The sequence below is a fragment of the Ursus maritimus genome, unplaced genomic scaffold (genome assembly GCF_017311325.1).
Source record: "Ursus maritimus isolate PB19 unplaced genomic scaffold, ASM1731132v1 scaffold_6, whole genome shotgun sequence".
In the NCBI taxonomy this organism is placed as follows: Eukaryota; Metazoa; Chordata; class Mammalia; order Carnivora; family Ursidae; genus Ursus; species Ursus maritimus.
Genome location: NW_024426774.1, coordinates 82129284 through 82152060, shown reverse-complemented (window position 1 = coordinate 82152060; position 22777 = coordinate 82129284). Strand labels below are relative to the sequence as shown.

At 48.0% G+C, this 22777-nt stretch overlaps 1 protein-coding gene across 2 annotated transcripts in view; it reads left to right on the top strand.

Moving 5' to 3' along the window:
* Nucleotides 1-2995: 2995 nt before the first annotated feature.
* Nucleotides 2996-22777, top strand: part of UXS1 (UDP-glucuronate decarboxylase 1) — a 99089-nt gene continuing 79307 nt past the window's right edge. For both annotated transcript variants that reach the window (XM_040623668.1, XM_040623667.1), the window contains exon 1: nucleotides 2996-3202. In XM_040623668.1, coding sequence (XP_040479602.1) covers nucleotides 3109-3202 — 94 coding nt within the window. In that variant the 5' untranslated portion in view covers nucleotides 2996-3108. The remainder of the gene's footprint in view (nucleotides 3203-22777) is intronic.

Genomic DNA, 22777 nt, shown 5'->3' with positions numbered 1-22777 from the left:
TCTGCCCCTTCAGCCGACCAAACCTCCCCACTGTGCCCTCTGGGATCCTCTCCCTCCCCAGCGCTCCTGCCCTTGCTATTTACCGAGGGAGACCCCGCTCAAAGTGCGTGAGTAAAAATCTCACCATGCTTTCAAATTCCGCTCACGCAGTTCCTATTCTGCCAAACCTTCCTCTCACTGTTCTCACCTGGACACAGAGGTGTGCTGGTTAAAGGGGAGGAAAAAAAAAAAAAAAGCCCTGGTTTATAGCCTCATTGCCGTGGTATAAACACTCGCGCTGCAGCTGCTGCACCTCAACTTTGGTGAGCGTGTACCTGCGGACTCGGTGCCCCGAACTTCCTAGGAGCAGTGCGTCTGGTGAAATGCCTTAGCCTTCCACAGCGCCTGTCCCACCGCACTCACCACTTGCTACTAGGAATTACAGTTGTTTCTGCAAATGTATGTGGTCATTCTCCTGGCCTACAAGGCCTGGGCTAAAACCCCATTCCCAGGCCCTCAGCTACTACTGCCTAAACTCCCAGGGCTCTGTCTCTCCTCTATGAAACACAGCAGCAGCAACAGCGCCCCTATGCCATTGGGCTGTTACAAGAATAACAAGAGCCCACAGGTCAAAGCATCTGGCGTCAAAGTCCCTGGCCCGTGATAGAGGTGTAATGAATGTTGTTTCCTGCCCTTCTTAGGTTTTTAGCAGCCATATTATGATTCAGTTTTTAATCACCCTTTGGAACTAGTAACTGCTCAAAAATATTCTTGTTAACATATCCATAAAGAATGAAGTCCTTGCTAGCAAGGGCAAGGTGGGGGTGGGGACGTGAGCCCAGACCTGTTGGGGTAAGTGGAGGTGGGCGGGTTGGAAATGGACAAAAGAAAACAGAGAAGAGGGGCAGAAGGAATGACAGACTCAAGCCCCTGGTATCTTTGATGAGTTTGGAGGGCCTCTTTGGCGCCTCCTTTCCCTCACGCCTTCACACCTCCACTGGGCACAATGCATACTTCCCAATTCTGGCTTTGGTTGCGCTGGTAGTCAGGGTCCCTGGCCACCAACAGCTTTCTTGGTGGTAATGATGGCAGCAGCAGCATTTTACCTGCATCCGCTGATGACATTTCCAAATACTCCAGTGGGGCAGAAGAACATGGCAATGGTATATGGTAGCAGAAAAAATGCTCAACTAGGAATGCGATTTAGTTTTGTACAGAAATAGCGTGTATTTCACAATGTGGTCCTGTTTGAATTGATAGATACCTATCAACTAAATCCTACCTACAACCGAATATGCTTGAAATCTACTTATAGCTTCAATCTGATTTTCCCAGTAGGGCAAGTGTCAACAAAATCTTTTCTCGCATCTCTGCTTCTCACCTTTAATCTAAAACTCACAGGTTCAGAGAATCAGAGGAGCCCAGAGCCCTGCCTGCTCCAGGCACTTGAGTGCAACAGTCATAGATCGAACCCAACCAAAATGTTAACGATAGGTAAACTAAGATTCACAGGCAAAAAGCGATTTGTTCCAGGCTCACAGGTGGGCTCTGGAAACGCTGCCTATGTGGGAACCTAGGCTTCTGGTTCCCACGGTAGGGCTCTCTCTGCCTCCAAACAAAGTAAAGGAAGTATCATCCAGCAGCTTCCTTTGATACTTCAGTCTGGGATCTCGGCTTCTTGAAAGTAGGCCACTCCATCTGTGGGCAGCATGACAGCAGAATGGCTCTTGCCGTGGCAAAACTGCTCAGCATGTTTCCTCCCATTCAGTGATTCTCAGCGAGTCACTGGCAGAGACCAGGGATGGGGGGGAAGGTTGGATTTGAATCACACAATCACAGCATTTGCTCTGTGTAGTTTCAAGGCTGTAACATATGACTGCTTTGACTTACTGCTAGTTGTGTATTATTCTTGGAGATTTCTAATAAAGCTAACACAAAGTATTTGATTTTGGCAAAATGACCTGGCACTCCAGAGATGCTGCTGGCTCCTCTGATTTCTCCCTGTGGCTGAGTATCAGCACTTCGAGCCAGTAGCTCCCCAACATTTTCTGGGTCTCACTTGACTTGGCATCACAGGTCTTTGCGTACCATCTTTTCTTCTCCGTCGGGACCAGCTTTCCGTGGCTCCGACGACAAGCCTCTGGTATCTGTGTACTCTCTGACACACGTCCTTGTCTGCAGCTGGCATTCAATAAATGTTTATGGAATCAATACATTCAGCCACCAATCTGTACACTACCGCAGTTCACCTCCCTAACTACTTGACTATACACTCAACAAAAAGCTTGGAATGAAAACGCATGTGCTGACATGTTCGGTGTTTTTCTCCAGGCGGAGACAAAGCGCGGTTTCATCCCTTCCTTTTCCTGGTTTGTCCTAATTCTATACCACCAGCACTACGTTTTCATAATAATAACAAACTATTTTTAGAAGAAAGACATCCCAGTCCATCATAGCAGAGAAAAAAAACAACGCATCGGGTTTTGACTTCAGTGTTTAGAGAATAATTTTCGCTGCCGCTATTGTAACTGAAGCAACACAACAGCCCACAGAACTGGTCAACTTTCTGAAAGAGGCGTTCAAAGAACTTCAAAGACATGGCTAAATTTAGCATAAATATTTCTTTTCATCGCTACAGATGAGTGCCCACCGCTTGCCACCCGCTGGGCTGGGCTCGGAAACCTGTAGACCGCGGTCCCGCCGTCGGTTAGGTGACGCTCCTTTTAGGTACAGAACCCCAACTGCACCTCGGGGGAAAACAAGCCGGCTGGCGCATGCGCCGCGCCCGCCCCGCCCCGGCTCGCAGCCACATTCTTCGAAAACTGAGGCGCTAGCGCGGCAATTGCGCCTGCGGGGAGAGGGGGCGGAGGGGCGGGGCGTTGGGAGGGCGAAGGAGGAGGCGGGGCGAGGGAGGAGTCGCGCGTGCGCGGTGGTGTCGCTAGCAGGAAACTCGGCGCGCGGGGGCGGGACCGCGCGGGCCGGAGGCAGGGGGCGGGGCTCTCCCGGGCCGCCGCCGCCGCTGCCGCCGCTGCCGCCGTTGCCGCTGCCACCACCGCCGTCCCTGCCGCCGCGCATTGTGCAGCAGGCGGCCCCGCGCGGCAGGGCCCTGGACCCGCGCGGCTCCTGGGGATGGTGAGCAAGGCGCTCATGCGCCTCGTGTCTGCCGTCAACCGCAGGAGGATGAAGCTGCTGCTGGGTATCGCGCTGCTCGCCTACGTAGCCTGTGAGTTCGCGCCTGGGGCCGGCGGGGAGCCCCATTCATTCCTGGGCGCCGTGGCGGCGGGGCCGGGGCCGGCGGGCTGCGTGCGGCCCTGGGCGGCCCTGCTGCCCGGTCTCCCGTCCGGCATGGGGCGGGACCTGCGCTCCCGGCTTTCACCCCATTTCGGGGGCTGCGGACCGGTCTCCGCCTTTCTGCTCCTGCGGCAAAGCAGTTGGCCAACTTGGGCGCAGACCCTCGGGCGCTTAGGCCCCGCGCGGAGACTGGGCGGCCGGGCGGGTCCTTGCCCCGCGGCTCTGGGACAGCTGGGTCCCGCTCGCCAAGACGCCTCCGGCCTCGGCCGACCTCGCGCGCGCGGCCCCAGCCCGCTGCCTCGGTCCCCCCCGCCCCGACGCGTGGGACTGCTGTCCACGTCGCCCCGGCAGCCGGCGAGGGTCCAGCCGGCGATTCCCGAGCGTGCCGCGCGAGGACACCCTAGGGACAGCCGCGGCCGTGCCTCTGTGTTGGTTAAGTAGGATAAAAATACTGTTGCCGTTGGCAGAGCCCCCGCTTCGACTGTTTGCTCCGCAGGAAAATTACTCAGCATTTAACTGTTGGGGAGCCAAGTGTTGCTGGCCCCCGCTGGCCGTGGCCTCACCCAGACGTCCGAGTGCGCGGGGTCCCCGGAACGCGGCGGGTCGGCCCAGTGGGAAGGCGCAGCGCCGGGAAACCCGGGGCGGCGTTTTGCTGTGTACGGTGTGTAAGGTTCTCGTGTCTGTCATGACTCCCAGCCTCTGCCTGAGACAAGGCAGGAGCGGCACTTCGCAGGCAGGTGGTAGACCCTTGTCTTCTTAGAGGCAGAAACGGTCCTTTGCTTGCTTGCTTTTTTTCTTTTTTTAAAGATCTATTCGATGGGAATATATTTTAATTGTTGCTATTAATACTTTGCTAACTACCACAGTTGGACTAGAAATAGCTCCCAGCGTGAGCTCCGTTTGAGTCCTAGCCACCAGATACACTCTTAAATGAAACAACCTGCTAACTGGTTGAGTTACGAAGATCTGATTCCAGAAGTGGCAGGGGACTTGAGAAAGTGACTTCAGTTGAGCTCTAGGAAGACATGTGTTATTCAGACCCAGACTGTCCAGCACAGCCCAGCTGTTCCAGGAGGTGGAGCAGAGAAAGCTCCAGCTGGGCTCTTAGATCCTAGACAGTTTCAAGCCAGGGATGGGTGTTAGATGTGAGTGGTTTGAAAGGGAGAAAGCTACTCTTAAGTGCTTGTGGTCAATCTTGAGTAAGAAAGCTGAGACCCAGGGGAAAGATCACTTAAAATTGCATAATTATTGTTATGAAATAATAATACCTAAATTTGCTGAGTGTTTACATGTATGTGCAGGCATGAGTGGCACTGGCTTATTTACCTCAACAATCTTAGGAAATACTATGGTTATTCTTATTTTAGAGGTGAGGAAATAAAGAACAAGAAAAACTAGTAACATTTATGGATGATTACAGAGGTGACAAACAATAGAGAGCCAAGTTTTGAACCCAAAAAGGCCAGGGAGCTGGGGGAGGACCCAGTCTGCAGCAGGCTCAGTGTCGATTATAGAACTTCTAAAGTTGGACAGAGGTGTTTAGAATTAATAAAAGGGGATCTAGGGAGCCATGGGAAGTTTTTCACCATCCAGTCCACCAGGAAATCCTGCCAAGTCCTTACCGTTTTCTGTGACAGTGCTTGGTGTCAGGGGACGCCTAGAAGTGCCATCTTGGCGCCTAGAGCAGTGGTTCTCAAACTGGAGTGTGCATCAGAATTGCTCTGAGGGTTTTCAAATTAGATTTTTGCCTCCCACCTCAAGTTTTTGATTGAGCAGGTCTGGGATGTGCCTTTCTCATAGCTTCACCTGGGAAGCTGTTGCTGTGATCTGGGGACCACTGGCCTAGAAGGTAAAGAGGCCAAGAATTAGATAATCACACCAATGAGGGTTAATTTACAAACTGATATGAAGGAGAGGAATGCATGAGAGCTTATGACAGGGACTCCTGAGTTAGAGTGATCAGGGGCATTTATTTCCATGAGGAATTGAGGCTCTCGCTGAGAATTGAAGGATGTGTAGAATCAGGAGGTCTAGGAGGGAATGTGTTCTAGAAAGAACAGCATGTGCAGAGGTCCTGTGGTAGCCAGGAACAGGGAGTGCTATAGGAATGCAAAGAAGGGTAGTGTTCTTGGAGCATGAAAACAAGGTACAGCAATGAGGCTGGCCAGCAGACAGGGGCCAGAGTGGGCCAGCTTGGGAGAGGCCTTGGGCCAGCTTATAAAATGTGTGATTTTAGTTATTAGGGGCTCAAGAATAGGGTGAATCAGTGTTACTAATGAGCAGGGATGGTATATCTGAGACAGTGCAGGAAAAATGTTACTGGGCTTCTGATTGGTAGTGTCCTAGGACACTGAAAATGTGAGTCAACAGGGAGCCCATTGACAATCTTGCCCTCCCTGTTAGGAGTGAAATCTTTTTGAAATAACCGTCCACACTCCCACTTAACACACACCGTCACAGCTAGCCAGTCCTTGTTCTGGAAGTGCACTGCCTGTTCCTCTCTCAAGTTCTGCTAGGCTTTCTTATTCCAGTTGGATCTTTCTCAAAGGTTTTTTTTGTTTGTTTTGTTTTGTTTTGTTTTTTTTGCCTACTTGGACCAGAGTCTCCCTTGCTGCTCTCAGTGAACATTCTGGACCATGCCTAGGGGAGTGAGCCTGTGCCACCTTACACTGCACGTGCCTGTGTTTTCTGCTCAATAAAATTCCCAATCCTTGAGGACAGGGATTGTCTCTTAAGTGTTTCAGCCCTCGTAGCACTTGGATCAGTGCTATTAGCTCTTTGGAAGATCTCAGAGGTCTGACTGAAAATCATGCCAGCCTATTAGGCAGAGGCTCCCCAGGCAGAGGCTAAACTGGAATTACCTTTAGTGTTTTTTAACATGCAAATAGTTTGAAAAGTCAATAGCCTCTGTGGGGTTTGTTAGGCAAAACAGAGTCCCTGCCTCTATTTTCCCCCACTCAGAAGCGAGCGCTTAACTCTGGTATTTCTTTGTGCCATAGAATGATATGCTTTCTGATTTGTCATTTGTAGGTATCACCTAGTGACTTTATTCTTTGGAAGATGATTGTTTATTCTCTTAAGCTGCGCTCCCCGCCCCCGCCATGTTCACCATCTCCCATGTAGATGTGGTGTAATTTTGAGATCAACATTTAGTATATATGTGTATGACTAAATGCTGTTCTGATTGCTAGTGAGCCATGCTGTGCGCGACTTTGTTTTCCCTGGAGCTAATCATTGACTTTTCTTTCCTTTCCCTTTCCTTTCTTTTTCTTTTTCTTTTCTTTTCTTTTCTTTCCTCTTTCTTTCTTCCTTCCTTCCTTCCTTCCTTCCTCCCTCCCTCCCTCCCTCCCTCCCTCCCTCCCTCCCTCCTTTCTTTCTTTCTTTCTTTCTTTCTTTCTTTCTTTCTTTCTTTCTTTTCTATGTACTATTTCTGATTCAACTCCAAACGCTTTCTCAGTTGTTTGCGTCTTTCCCCAAGATGTTCAGGAGCAGCAGGACCTCTTGACAGGAAACCTTCCTCAAGAAGGGCCCCCAGAGCCTTCGGACCTGCCCTGCCCATCACAGACGTCCTGTCCCCCGACTTCCCCTTGCTTATTTCACTTGAACACGCATTGGAGGAGAATCTCAAGACTGTCATAAGTGTCTTTCTTCACCTTTAATTGATAAATTGATAATGTAGAATTCTAGAACAAGTTTCCTTCAGAACTTTTCAGGAATGGTTCCATTACTTTCTGGCTTCTAGTATTGACAAGTTGTTTCAGGTCTGTCCCTTTCCATGGGACTTGTGTTTTCCTTCTGGAAGATTGCAGGATCTTCTTATGGCCCATAATAGTCATCGTCAACCACACATTTCCAGCTTTCTAGAGCCCCACGGCCTCCGGCAGTCACCATGCCCAGCAGTGGAGGTGGGGTGGGGGGAAATCCCTGCTTCACTTCTGGACCCAGTGAGTGGTCGTGAACATGTTGCCTACCCTCTGGTGTGATAACTGGCATCATTTAAGGTGATGGCACTCTGTGTGCAGCCCCTCCCCCCTCCCATCTCCCACTCCCTTAGAGTGACATGAACTTGAAGAATGCATCTTTGTTTTTAAGTCTCGTCAGGTCTGGGGCTTCTCTTGCTGCCATTCAGCAGAGCCTGCCCTGACCGACCTGTCCCCTGTGGTCCCAGGGGCGCCTGGCCCGCCTTGCATGCCTCTGTGCACCGCGTGCTGGCAACCCAGAAACTCTTCCGTTTCAGTTCCGGGGATTTTCTTAAATGATTCTTTGGTTGTTTCCTATCCTCCAATCTATGTTTTCTCTCTCTGGAATATTATTATGCTGATGTAGCATTGCCAGTTTTAGTCCTTTTATTTCCTATTTTCCCCCCTTTTTAAAGGTTTTGCTCTACTTTTTGGAAACTTTTGCTTTGTATTTTAATGCTTCTAGTGATTTTTTAAAAAATTTACTTTTGCTAACGTTTTTCATTTTTTTTTTTAAAGATTTTTTATTTATTTTTATTTATTTGACAGAGATAGAGACCGCCAGCGAGAGAGGGAACACAAGCAGGGGGAGTGGGAGAGGAAGAAACAGGCTCATAGCGGAGGAGCCTGATGTGGGGCTCAATCCCAGAACGCCGGGATCACGCCCTGAGCCGAAGGCAGACGCTTAAACACTGTGCCACCCAGGCGCCCCTAACGTTTTTCATTTTAAGAGTCTTTTTTTCTTCTGGATTTAAAAAAGAACTAAAAAAAATATGGTCTTCATTTCATGGTTATAGTCTCTTCTTGGAAGTTTTGTTTGCTCTTTCTCACTGAGGAGTCTGTTCCCTCCGGGTCCCTTCCCACTTTTCTTGTGCGAGGCTTCCCTTGGCTTTCTGGTGGCCCTAAGTTGTCTGCTCCTGTTTGGGAGGAGTACTGTAGGTCTGTCCTCTGGGCTCTGAGCTCTGGCGACAAGGCTCTGCCAGGCTTCTGCCAGACAGGGAGGTGCCTGTGTCTTGGGGGCCCAGGGGGGACAGGGCTTCGGGTCCCAGCAGTACTTTGATCATCATCCCAGGTGGACTTGGGCTCCCCAGTCCGAGACCCCCTTCCCAGGATAGGTCTGCCCATCTTCTGCCAGGGCAGGGAGTGGAGCTGCCACTCATCCCTGTTGTTTAGACAGACTTGAGAGTCAGACCCTCCGTCTCAGTGGCTTTGTCACCCCATTTTGGGATGCATCAGGCATGACTATTCCTGACACCTGGGGTGTGGCCCGGCCTTCCCTGCTTCCTGCCTCATCCTCCTTTCAACTTCTAGCCTCGTTCTGTTCCCCTTTACCCATCTACCTAGGCTCAGATCTTAAGCAAGAATGAAAAATAAGTTTACTTGCTGATGTTGTAGTGAGTTTAGGAGCCATTATTTTCACCTTCAGCTCTTGAAATGTAGTGTTGTGATGTCCTGTAATATTCATTTGGTGTATCATGGATCTCGCGGTAATGACACTACATTTGTGGTACTTCCTGTCCTGTTGCTCTTACTCCACTGGAGAGGAAAGCCACTAAATGAAACGCTGAAAACCATATAGAAGCATGGTGTTTGCATTTATGGAAGAGACTTCAGCCTTGTCTGAGTTGGGCTTCCCTTAGAATACTTTTGCCCTTAAGCTAATCAGCCCCACGTGGCTAGGGGACTGTCCTCGTGAATTCCCTCAGTAAACATCCACTGGCCTGCTGCCAGGGAGACACAGGGAGTTAGCATCGTGATGCCAGCGGACTCCAGGGAGAAAAGGTAGGGGGAAAACAAGCAAACAGTCCAGGTACTCGTTCCAGATTCACCTGAGCGCGAGCATCAGCTCTGGCTTGTTGCATGCAGGTTCTCAGGATGGTCCTGAAACCCACCAGGCAGAAGCCTGGGAATCTTCCTCCTGTCCCTCCTTGGGGGTTGGGGAGGGGCACTTTGAAATTGTTTGGCGCCCTCAACGTTTTATTGTAAGAATTTCCACACCTATTTTCTATTCTTTCTGTTGAAAGAATAATTCAGTCAACACCCAAATACTCCTCTGCCCAGATTTACCAGCTGTTCTTTGTTTCCACATTTGTTCTTTTTTTCTTAATGTATACATTTTTTGTTGAAATATTTGAAAGTTGCAGACATAATATTGCTTCACCTTTAAATACTTGAACGTAGACCTCCTAAGACTAAAAGCATCTTCTGTATAATCTCATACCCTAAAAATTAACGTAAACAGTATTGTCTAACATACAGTCCATGTTTGAATTTCCCCCAATTGTACCGTCCACGTCTTTGATAGCCTTTCCTGTTTTGTTTTGTTTTTAACTGTAGGATCAGTCAAGGTTTATATGCTGCATTTGGCTGTTAGGTCTCTAATTTTTTTTTGATTTTTCATAACACTTACCTTTTAAAAAAAGCCCAGGCCAGTTGTCCTGTAAAACGTCTTGCATTCTGTGTTTATCCGATTGTTTCCTTACAATTAAATTCAGCTGGACATTTTTTATAATAGGGTTTGTTGATTTGCATTCCGTCAGGGTTGTCGCACCCTTCATCATACGTTGGACGCCTGGAAGGGCTGGCCGTCACCGCATTTCATTGTAAAGCTGCCCTTTCCCTGTACACAGTCCCGGTTATTGGGGACTCTGAGTATCTTCTTGTCCAGCCAGTGCATTCAGTGTCCATGGGCAGTCCTCGCCTGGATCACTTTTTACGTTGGGAAATCCAAAGTGGTGATTTTCTGATTCTATAAGCCCTTCTGTGTTTATAAACACGTGTTCTTCTGGAAAGAACTTGCCTCCCTCGTTCATCTCTCGCTTTCGATGGTAGTTTCCTGTGCCTACTGTAAGAAATTGCCGCAAACTAGGTGACTTTCACATAGGAGTGTATTATCTCACAGTTTGGAGGCCAGAGGCCTGAAATCAAGGTGCTTGCAAGGCCGCTGGCCCTCAGAAGGTCCTTCGAGCCTCCAGATATTTGGGCCTGTGGGTGCATCCTGCCATCTGTCTCTGTGGGTGGTCACATTGCCTTCTGTCTGTCACATCTCTGTGTCCCTTATCCGGACACTTGACACTGGATTTAGGGCCCAACTGGATAATCTAGGGTGAACTTTTTGTCTCAGGATCCTTAATTATATCTTTTAAGGACTCCTTTCCAAGGGAGATCCCATTCAAAGTTCCAGGGATTAGGATGTGGACATATTTTGGGGGAGGCGTCACCAATCAATTCACCTCTCTCCCCCGTTTTAAAAAAATCTTTGTGGACTCATAGATTCTTTGAGTCTTTGGGCACTTCCTTGCTCTCCAGATTTCCAGGCTCATCTTGCTCTTTCTATTTCTTGAAGGAGTCCTGCTTCCTTTCACTGGGGAACATTGTTAAGGAATCAGAGCCTGCACCCTGGCCGTGTGCACTGCCATCGAGGTGTCCTTGCTCCCTTCTCTTTCAGGGGACACAGCCAGGAAACGTACACACTTTTTCCAATAATGAGTTTATGCCCATACTACCGGTTTAAATCTTAACAGGTTTCTGCCTTACCTTCCCCCGTTCCATATTGCTGTGTCCTTTCTCCCCCACTGTAAAAATCTCATTTCTGATATCGATAAAAAGTCATTGGCTCTCTACCACTGTACAGACAGAACGGTTTCAGAATTACTATGTCAGTACCATACCAACAACAAACTTAACCAAATTCAGGATTTCTTTGTACTTTTTGTCCTCCCAATATGTCCCACTGAGGATGTGCAGTTGGAGTATTGTGTTAAAAAGCTACTTGTGATGATTTTTTTAAATACCTGATACAAGTCAGGTTCATTTCTTGGTTTGTGTTCCGTTTTCTTCTTCTTTTTTTTTTTTTAAGATTTTATTTATTTATTCAACAGAGATAGAGACAGCCAGCGAGAGAGGGAACACAAACAGGGGGAGTGGGAGAGGAAGAAGCAGGCTCATAGTGGAGGAGCCTGATGTGGAGCTCTATCCCAGAACACTGGGATCACACCCTGAGCCGAAGGCAGACGCTTAACCGCTGTGCCACCCAGGCGCCCCCGTTTTCTTCTTTCTGATAAAGTATTTTAACCATATACATGGTTCAAAAGTCAAAGTACCTAAAAAATTAGCTGCCTCTTGGGGACATCTCATGCCTTCTGCACCCTTTCAGTGTGTTTTATCCATCTTGCTGCAAATGTTGGCACGTGTCTGTGTGGACGTGTGCCCTTACGGTGGGTGTTTACCCAGCAGGTAGCATCCTTGCAGACTCTTTGCCTCCCTTTCCTGGAGAGCGAGTGCTCGGTGTGGATGCACACTGATGCCCCCGCACTGTTGCGCGGCTGCCTGATACTCCGTGCACACGCACCTGTCTCCTATGGAAGGCGTTACAGTGATGTCAGATGTGCTGCGGTCGCAAAGACTGCTGCAGCGCAGAAACTCGTGCACACGCCCCCACCAGGGCCGCGAGCAGCTGGTTCTCTCAGCCTCCCCAGCAGAGGCTATGGGCAAATGTTTGCATTTTCAACAGTCTGAAAAATGGCATCTCCTCGTTTTAATTCGCGTTTCTCTTATTGGGAGTGTTATGAAGCATCTGAGAACTGTTTATGGGTTTGCTCATTTTTCTATTGAGTTGTTGGTTCTTTTTTCCACTCATTTTTTTTTAAGTAGTCTCCACACCCAACATGGGGCTTGAACTCACAACGCCGAGGTCCAGAGTCACATCCTCCTCCCACTGAGCCAGCCAGGCACCCCCTCTTTTCCACTGACTTTTAAGAACTCTTTATAAATGTGTTAACTGTTCTCTGTGAAGTAAATGGTGATTATTTTCTCATGCCTGGTGTGGTGTGGAGAAAAATATATTTGGTCTTTGTCACCTGTTGGCACAAAGGTCCTAAACCTCTTGGGATTTCCTGAGTGATAGGAGTGTCTTTTGTTGCTCATGAGAGCACCTCTTTGGTCACACTTGAGTTGATGCCAATGAAGTGATGTAGGTTGGGCTCCTAGGTAGCCAGGATGGGGCCGGTCACGAGAAGGACCAGCCCTGTGCACAGAGGGTTGGCACTTCAGCCCCACCCGCCCACCTCCAGGAAGAGAATGGGGTGTGGAACTTGAGCTCTTGAAGTTGAACAGTGGGATTTGTAGCGCTCCCCAGTTGTTGACCTCAAGGGGGCATTGGGAGGGCAGTATCCCAGAGAGGACATGGAAGCTCTAGTCCGCTCCCCATACCTTGCCCTGGGCATCTCTTCCACTTGGCTGCTTCTGGGCTGTATCCTTTATAATGAACCAGTACATGTAAGTAAACTGTTTGCCTGAGTTCCAGGAGCCATTCTAGCAAATTATCAAACCCAACAACGGGGTGGGGGGGGGGTGTGTCATGAGAACGCCCAGTTTGTAGCTACTTCATCAGAAGTATAGGGACTTGTGATTGGTGTCCGAAGTGGGGGCAGCCTTGTGGGACTGAGCCCTTAACTTGGGTCTGTCCTAACTCTAGGTTGTTAGTGTGGGACTTGAATTGAATTGTTGGACACCCACACAAGTGAGTGTCCAGAGAGTTGGAGAATTGGTTTTTAGTGTGGAAAAAACCAACACATTTGGTGTTAGAGGTGTTCTGAGGGCAGAAACAGATTTTAGGACCTAGGAATCTTTATTTTCAACAGTTTTCCTATTTCCCCACGTCGTTCTTAAGAAACTGGCCAAGGTATTTGACGAGAGCATTGAGACTAGGGACTGGGAAGGAATAGGGGTGCCCTCAAGGCCGGGGTTGGTACTTCAGAGGATGGAGAGGATTTGGACAGGAGGGTTGAAGGCAGAGGTGGCAGCATGACCACGGGCACGGAGGTGATGGTGCAAGGAGCGGGTCCTTCTGGTCCGGAACGGCAGCATTTGAAGTCTGCCCCCACATAAACTTCATTCAGTGAGCTGAGTAAACATTCGATCCAAATTCATGCAGCATGAGAAGGTAGAGATTTCGATGAACATATTTCACGATATGCAAGCATTAGGGCAGGGCCAGATAGAATTAGCTTTACATTTGAGGGCGGCCAACCTAGCCTGGCTGTTGCATTCTGCTGCAGGCATCCCCCTACCTTGTGTAGATGTGCTGGCAGGTTTTAGGCCTGGTGTGTGGTACTGCTGTGTAGGCCAGGATATTGAGAGCCTGGTTGTTGTGATGTCAAAGAGCGTTCATGAGTAGATGTTTAACAGGCAGGACTGGTTGCCAGATTCTCCATATGCGTTGAATCCATATTAATGCCTACTCCTCCCCTTTTTTTCTTGCTTTATATTCTACAAATGTTTGGGTTTTAGGAGCTCCTGCAGGGTACGTGTGGGAGGAATGATTCAGGGTTGGCCCTTTTTGGAGAAGGGCAATTTCATCTGCCTTCATTCGGCTCATTCTGTGGCTTGGGGACAGTTATCTAACCCTGCTGTTTCATTTTCATGCACTTACAGCATGGAGCGACTGTGTTCTCTTATACCTTGCAGGTGATAATACTTTTTTAGAAAACACTATGAGGGGCACCTGGGTGGCACAGCGGTTGAGCGTCTGCCTTCGGCTCAGGGCGTGATCCCGGCGTTATGGGATCGAGCCCCACATCGGGCTCCTCTGCTATGAGCCTGCTTCTTCCTCTCCTACTCCCCCTGCTTGTGTTCCCTCTCTCGCTGGCTGTCTCTATCTCTGTCAAATAAATAAATAAAATCTTAAAAAAAAAAAAAAAAGAAAACACTATGAGGAATTGACAGAATTTCTTTAAACAGATGATAGCTTCATTTGCGAGCCACCTGGGAAAAAGAATATTTCCAGGTATAGGTGTGAGAAAGTGATGTGTGGGGAGGGCCTGTCCTCATGTAGGAAGGTCAGTGACAACAGGCAAACAGGTGTTCCCCGGAGGGTAGGCCAAGGTGTTCTTTCTCTCCATTTCATACAGAAGGGCAAGGAGTGAATTTCAAGTTAATCCATGAGTTTCTTTGAGTTTTTGGTTAAGCTTTCTATTTTTCTAACCAAAATAAGTAAGTGCCATAAAGCAGCAGCAACAACCACTTGAACTCCCCTTATCATAGTCTTTTTCAGAAAGAGTCTGAACATCTTGGAAAATGAAAACAATTTTGATAGGGTGGTGAGACCTTGAAATTTTATTCTTAGTATCTTTGAACATTTTTATACTCTTTCTGAAAAACAAGCAAGCTGTTTCTAAGTTAGAATTCAGTTGACATATGTAATGTAAGTGAGCTGAGTTTCGTTTATTTATTTATCTATTTTTAAAGATTTATTTTTTTCATTTAGAGAGAGAGTACACGCAGGGCGGGAGGAGCAGAGGGAGAGGGAGAGAGAGAATCCCAAGTAGACTCCCTACTTAGTGGGGAGCTTAACACAGACTCGATCCCACCACCCTGAGATCATGACCTGAGCCAAAACCAAGAGCCGGACACTTAACTGACTGAGCCACCCAGGTACCCCTGTTTGTTTATTTTTAAAAATGTGAGTGACAGCTGTGTTATACCAGCAACAGAAAATTGAAGGGGTAGGATGGCTCCGTTGGAATGAAGTGAAAGAATCACATTAATCTGACGCTGTCAGGGGCCAATGACAGTCCTTGTGGAAATGGTTACTAGTGAATGATAAGGGACCAGAAATGGTGGTTCTCCTTGAAACTCGCATGTAGCCGAATCAGGATCTTAGTTCTGTTCTTCCTCTTAGTTTTTTTCTTAAATTTATTTTTATAAAATTTTATCCTGTTTCCTTGCTATCCTTACTCCCAGTGCATCTTAATTATTTAAAAGACCAAATTTCTGTCCTAGGCTCTCAAAGTGATGAAAGCCCGCCCCCCACTTCCACCACTGCTGCAGGTGCAGAAATGCAGTGTGAGGCGTGACCTATTTTGATAATGCTACTGTTTTGCAGTGAAGCATGGGAGAGGATAATCTCCCCATTTTATAGATGGGGAAACTGAGGCAGAGGGTGATTATGTGACCTGTGCCAGTTCTTAGTCTGGTACTCCATGGTGGTGTAGAGGGACCTGAAGGAACCCCAAGGCTGCATCTACCCCATTTCTTAGCTTCATTATAGACTTTAAGTGACACTTGTCCTGGAAGAATGTTTCATTTTGAAGCAGCCCTGTTGGGGTGCCTACAAGGTGGAGGGGGCAGGAGGCATTTTAGAGGATCCTTGGGCATTGCCCTTGTCTTGTTGGTTGGTGATTGACTGGCTTCTGGACCTCTTGTTTGGCCCTGCAATAGGAGTCCACCCACTTCTTTATGATTCTAACCTGGTTGATGAGCCTGGTGGGACCAGGTGACTGCTGGATAGCTGGTCTGCAGTGGAGCCCCCACAGCCCCCATGCCCCAGCTTGGGTGGTTGGAAGGCCTGTCCCTCTGTTCCAGCAGCAGTGTCCTGTCCAGGCTGGGGTGCTGAGTTTGCAAGGCATGCAACCCTTCTGCGCCAGAGTAGCAAGTCTTGTACCTGCACCTGCCTGGCTCACCGGCCTGATCTCCCACCATGGAGCACCTGGGACCTTCTTGGGGCCTTTAAGGCACCTGCCCCGTCATGCTCCAAACACTCCCTCCCCCCACCCCACCTGCCTGCCACCCACTCTTACCCTTCCCCTTTCCACATGCTTACCTCCCCCTTCTCACACACCCAACCCACCTAGTCCCTGGTAGTACACTCCCCCCACTGTCCACTCACTTCCCCCTTCCTCTCTCCTCTCCCCCTCAATCTCACCCCTTCCTCTACAGAACGCCTTACTCTCTACCTGTCCCCTTCTCCCCTCCCCTGCTGTCCTCCCCACTCCCCCACCTAGGCCATACTACTTCCATCTCTTTCCCTCCCTGTTCTCACCCCCTCTAAACACCCCTTCCACATTAGCCCGCATCTGGCTTCTCCCATGTGCCCCTTTCCTCATGTTCTCCTGAACTGTGCCATCCCTGACAAAGGCTTGGGCAGAAGGCTGGCATTTTCCAGGCCTGTTAGGGTGACATACAGACACAGCCGTTTCATGTGATTCTGACCCTGTGGATGGCCACCCCACCAGTGGGAAATCTGTGCACTGGTCCCAGGGGCGGGGCATACCTGGGTGCCATCTAAATGACACCAGTGGGTGGTTTGAGATGTCCCTCCTCAATCCCTCCCGCACCTTCTTTCCCTCTCCACCTCTTCAAATACGAAATGAAAAGGCCGACTTAAAAGCATTGTCAAGGTTTTTACAGTTCCCATTTAAAACTAAATAATTTGTAAATAGGGAAATAGTGTACTCAATGTGGAAAAACTAGAGAGTGAAGTACAAAGATAAAATCTCAATCCTCACAATTTTAGCATTTTAAAATATCTTTCCCTACAGAAATAGTGATATCTCTTCATTTTAAATGAGGTCTTTCTTTTTGACCCTCAATAAAGTTTTATAATTTCTTTCATGTAGGTTTTGTATATATATATATTTAAATTTTATTTATTTATTTGACAGAGAGGCAGTGAGAGAGGGAACACAAGTAGGGGGAGTGGGAGAGGGAGAAGCAGGCTTCCCGCTGAGCAGGGCGCCCGATGTGGGACTCTATCCCAGGACCCTGGGATCATGACCTGAGCCGAAGGCAGATGCTTAACGACTGGGCCACCCAGGCACCCCGGTTTTGTATATTTCTTGTGAAGTTTATCAAGTTTCTCTATAGCATTCTAAGTAAAGATCCAATAGCAAATATATTATTAATAAAGCAACTTTTAACATCAGGCTGCAAAATTACTCCCTAAAGCTGTATTCCATTTTGTAAAAATATTTCTTCTTTACGCTTTACACTAATTCTTATATATACACATATTACCTTCTCTTTCTGTCTTGTTCTTAATCATAGTGTTCTACTTTCTAAAAAATGTTACTACACCTCTAGGTGTTACCTGGTATTTTCGCATTCTGGGTTTGGTCACATGATGGCTCCTTTCTCCGTTTGGAAGTTGTGATGAGGAGTGTGAATTTTCCTTTTCTTCCTGCCTACTTAAAAATTTTTTGGGGGGAGGTGTTCTTTGCCTTCAGTATTCTAAAAATAGATTCAACAGCGTTTGTTATCAGACTTGATAGGTGGTGTTCATGGGAAGCTGGTTGGAAAGGAAGTGCTTGTACAGAGAGCTGTGGCTTTGTCCGTTTTCAGCAGATTCATCACCCACTTGGCAGCAAGTGTTTCTTGAGTGGCCTGCTCTGTGCTGGGATGTGCAAATGCACGCTTTCTCCTGACTTCTGTTTCCATCGGTGGGTCAGAAGGGAAGAGCCCTGGTCAATTTCAGAGGTCTGTGATTGTGACTTAGCTCCACGGGCTGTCACAGGGACAGTGCAGGCAGGTGGTGCTTTCATCTCTCCTGCCCCCAGCCCCAGGCTGGGCTGGGAAGGATTCACCCTTTGTTGCTCTCCTTTTTCTTCAGTGAATCTTTTTCTTCTTTTTGTCAGAAAACTAAGGCAATGCCTTTATTTGGTAGCCTCAGGGGACGTCTATTTCGGGTTCTATTGTTGGAGAGAAAATATTGCCACACTTCCGTAGGTTGAGGCTACATCTGTTTAAGTGGGAAAAAGCAAAAGAAATAATGTGGCCACTTTGTATCATGCTAGACATCTATTGGTATCCTGAAGCTACAGGAGGGGAGAAGGGAGAGTCTACTTCTTGTCACTTATATCTGTCTCTAGTGTGATTTGAAGAATCAAAGTGCATGTTTGCTTTCTGGGGTGGTCTGGCATTTTTCTATCTTCTTTGTACCTGTTTCTCTAAGCAGCTTTCGAATGTTTAATTAAATAGTACTATGGGACATCTGGGTGGCTCAGTCAGTTAAGCATCTGCCTTCAGCTCAGGTCGTGATCCCAGGGTCCTGGGATGAAGCCGCATGTTAGGCTCCCTGCTCAGTGGGGAGTCAGCTTCTCCCTCTCCCTCTGCAGCTCCCCCTGCTTGTGCTCTCTCTGTCAAATAAAGAAATAAAATCTTAAAAAAAAATAATAGTACTGTGCACTAGAACCTTGAGAATATGTGTGAGTGGAACATGTTTACAAATTTATTGGTGTCCTGTTGTGAAGAGGCGGAAGTCATTTTCTTAGGTGAAGTTTGGGGACAGAACGCATCTTAATTCCAGCTGCAAGAAATAGACACATAGTCGTTATAACATATGGTAAATATCGTCGTAGCTTTCTGTTGATAGATTGTTGCCTCTGAGTATTGACTTCAAGAACCTGGAGGAAACTAAGATATTTTATGGTGGTTAAGAGTTTGTTACAGTTTGGATGCAAAGTAGGGCGCAAAGGGCATTGGTCTCTTATATGTCTCCTGGGGCTTAGTTTTAATTCACAGTTTTAACATTCTAACAATATGGAAACATTTGGAAGATCTCTTTCCTTTTTCCACCTTCCAGCTAACTCTGTTTCCCTTCCTGTCAGTTACTGGTTGACATTTTAGTATGTATGTATGAATCATCTAGATAGTTTCCTCTGCATTATGTGTTCATAAAATATATTTAGGTACTTCTAAGATGTAAATGATTTTATACCTTGGATTTTTCTGTGGTTTGCTTTTGTACTTAACATATGGAGAAAATCTTTCAATGCAGAGATCTCATTTGTCTAAATGGTTGCCTAGAGCTCAGTGGTAGATGTGTATCATGAGTTGTCCTCACTTAAAGGAAGGCGTTGCGTGGCTGAGGCTTTCAATGGGACAGTTCTTTCCCTTCAAACTTGTTCTTATAGCTTTCTTGAATAAAAGTGACACCTGTTAAGTATCAATATTTAGAATTTTAAACCTTTACCTTAAAGACTGTCTTGGGTTTTCAAGGTCAGTGTGTGGAATTTCTGTTGTAATTTTCATTCTGCTAGTGTTTATGTTGCAGAGTAGTACATAGGATGGATAGAACAGGGGACCTTGACTTTGACCTCAGCAATCTTGGTGGGGAGATAGAGACAGAAGCAGGTATAAGGCTCTGCAGTGGTGTGAAAGAAGGGTCAGAGAGGGCATCTGAAGGATGGTAAGGCACCGCAGAGCTTGGAAAGACAATAGAACAGAGTCACCCAACCCAGAGAGGTGGAGGGGTAGGGAGGGCCTCTGTGAAAAGGGGAAGAATGGGGGCCATGATTTGAAGTCAGAGAAAGTGCAGTGCACTCCAACATTGGGGTTCAGTGTTGTGGTGGAGGGGGGAGCATGAGGGGACAGTGACTCCTGGGAGGTGAGGCTGGGGGGGCTGCAGATGGGTCCTTTGGACATCTTACTGAGGAGAATGGGCAGGGGGAGCCCTGGGATTGGCCTCTTTGGAGAGGGCACTCCTTCTGGGCCTCGAGCATGAGGGAGCCAAGGGAGGGAGCATTGGACACCCTTTGGGGAGAAAGTCAGTTGCCACGGTTATGCCAGGGCTTTGCTGTGCAGACTGACTTGGACACCCAGTTTCTGTCCCTGAGTGTGCCAGGTTGAGCTCATGGGGACCCAGTCCTAAGCAATCTTTGTCTCAGTGGCACCTTGCTTTCTATTAGAGATGAGACCATCTATGTTAAGGCTCTGATTATTTCATAATTGGGAAGCACAAATATGATGTAAGAATCCCCCATACATTCAGTGGGGTAGGAAGTCTGGGGAGGGTTGAGTGTGTTCAGAACTGCACTGGCCTGCTGGTGACAGGTGATGGAGGAGTGCGGGCCAGGGTGCTGGGGATGAGGGCGTCCTGTGTGGTTGGCATTAGGGTGGGGGGGGGCATGCCCCATGGAACCCTTCAGATGGAGGCAGTGAAAAGAAATTCTGGAACATATATATGCAGTTTTTACCTCCGCCTTTACAGTGTGCATATACATATAAATATGAGGTGCTGGGGTTCATGCTCAGGACTTTAGATAATTGGAGTGGGCAGTCAAAATTATTTGGAGAACTTGGAAATCTTGAGCAGGAAAATGACAAAGGCAGCAGCTTTCAGGACAGGACACCTGGTAAGGAGGGAGAAGTGCCACGCAGAGATGGATTAAGTGGGAGGACTGCAGTGGAGGGCTTCTGGTCTTGGTCGTGCAGTGATCAAAGCCCATGCCAGAGGCTGGCACAGGGTTGGAATGGGGCATGAACTGAAGGGACGTGTCACGTCAGGGTTGGCCAGTGGCCTGGGAAGGAAGGGAAGGCAGTGCAGAGGAAGAAGGGGCATCTAGAAATGCGCTACGATGGGAGGGAGTGTCTGCAGTGGGCTTATTTGGACATTGTTCAACTCTGTTGTCCTCTTAACAAAACTGTGTTAGGAGGATATGAGTGGGGGAGAACAACAGAGATAGGCAGTTTACCGCAGGGAATCTCAGATTCTGGGTGAATCGGCATCACCTGGAGCTCTCATTAAAACCCAAGGACTGTGTCCCACCCTGGAGCTTCTGATGCAGGAAACCACAGTGGGCCCTAGAATCTGCGTTTCTGACAAGTCCCACGTGACGCTCCTGCCACTGCTCGGGGGACACACGTTGTGTAGCTCTGTTCTAAGCAACCATTTGTCCTGTACACCTATGGAGGGTCCCTGTGGAAGAGAGTTTCTCTTATCCAGGCTTTTAAAACGGAATGGTAGAGTTCTTTGATACGATAGTTGTCCTCACTTAAAGGAAGGCTTTGCATGGCTGAGGCTTTCAATGGGACAGTTCTTTCCCTTCAAACTTGTTCTTACAGCTTTCATGAATAAAAATGACACCTGTTAAGTGTAAATATTTAGAATTTTTAATAGGATTCTGGATTTTTCTCACTTACCAGTTTGGGGGATTTTAATAGGTCACCGTGTGCTTTTGCAAACCGTGATGCTGCCCACCTGGAATGGATAGAAGCAGCTCAGCGTCCTCTCTGGACCTAAAAAATGGATCTCAGACTTCCTTCCTGTGAGTTGTAGAAATTAAAATAATACAGAACTATATAAAAAGGTCTTACCCCATGTCTCTCAGACCTCTGTGAAGACATTTGCATGTAGTTTTAAACATGGATATAGTTTTAAAAAGCAAAAAGTTGATTTTACTAAGTTTCTGTTTTCACTTGGTATCGACATTTTTACATGTAATAAAGACTCTTCAGAGGACCATATGTCCTCTGCAAAGCCCATGGTTTCTTGCCTTTTTAACCACTTTGTAAAAAAAAAGGAACATCTTGGGGCAAATTTTTTTCCCATGGGAATGTCAGTACAATTTTATTAGATAAGCCTATGAGACTGTATGAGTCACTTAAAATGTTTTATAGCTGAAGTTTGGGACCTGCCAGCTGGGACTGCAGGGAGCACAGGGCAGGGCCTAGAAGGTGCTGCTGTTCTGCCTCCTTCTGGTACTTGCCTGCTTGCACAGCCTGGCCTGGGCGAGGCCCCAGAGCGGGGCGAGTGTCACGGGGAGGTCGCAGAGGCAGGTGCCAGCCGTGAGGCTTGTGAAGCTCGCCAGTTACTGGAGTCTGCTCGGCCACCCCAAGTAGCCTTTTTGTCTGGGACAGTGTTCATCCTGTCTAACTGCTCAGGACAGTCAGAGGCCTCACTGGCTGGCTGCGTGGGGTTCAGGGTTTTGGGCTAGGCTCCTTCAGGGTAGGCAGGAGACAAAGATCCCCATTCAGTGACTGCTACGCTTTGAGGTGTGATGCTGCCTGACCCTGAACCCCTAATTCTTTTAGTGGGAACTGGAGGCGGTGAATCTCCCCCCTTCTGCACATCTCCTTCTCTTCGAAGAATTGATAGCAGAAGAGTATCTCTTAATTTGAACCTTCTCTATTTTAACAACTCTTTTAAAGCTTTTCTTATTGCAAGAGTAGTGTATTAAAAAAAAAAAAAAAAGAGTAGGGGCGCCTGGGTGGCACAGTCCCGGTAAGCATCCAACTCTTGGTTTTGGCTCAGGTTGTGATCTCAGGGTCGTGGGATCAAGCCCTGCGTCAGGCTCGGGATTCTCTCCCCCTCTCCCTGTGCCCCTCCTGCTCATGCTCTTGACCACTGTCTCTGTCTCTCTTTCAAATAAATCAGTACATCTTTTTAAAAAGTGATATATTCTTACCTTCTTTGAAAAGCATGTCAGTTGTGCTACTTCCGAGTTTACCCGAGGGGACTCAGGTATTTGCCGTGTTCTGGTTCGAGGATTGTTGAGGTTCCTTGGTGGTGAGCAAGGGGTGCCTCTTTCCTTGGCACGTTTGAAGTTCTGTTCGGGTGGAGGCAGGCAGCCTGGGTGGTTGGGGAGGGAGGGTTTCCCCAGGTGCAGCCTCAATCCAGGCTTTTTTTTTTTTTTTTTTAAGATTTTATTTATTTATTCAACAGAGATAGAGACAGCCAGCGAGAGAGGGAACACAAGCAGGGGGAGTGGGAGAGGAAGAAGCAGGCTCATAGCAGAGGAGCCTGATGTGGGGCTCGATCCCATAAAGTCGGGATCACGCCCTGAGCCCAAGGCAGATGTTTAACTGCTGTGCCACCCAGGCGCCCCGATCCAGGCTTTTTACCAAGGTGGTGAGTCTGCAAAGGTGTACCTTGGGCGTGGGGAAAGGTGCAGGTGCACTTGGTGGGGAACGCATCAGGTGGGAGGGATGAAGCCCTGTATCTTGGGTTGACTTAAGGCCGCCTCAGTGCTAGATTGAAGGGCTGGGGACAT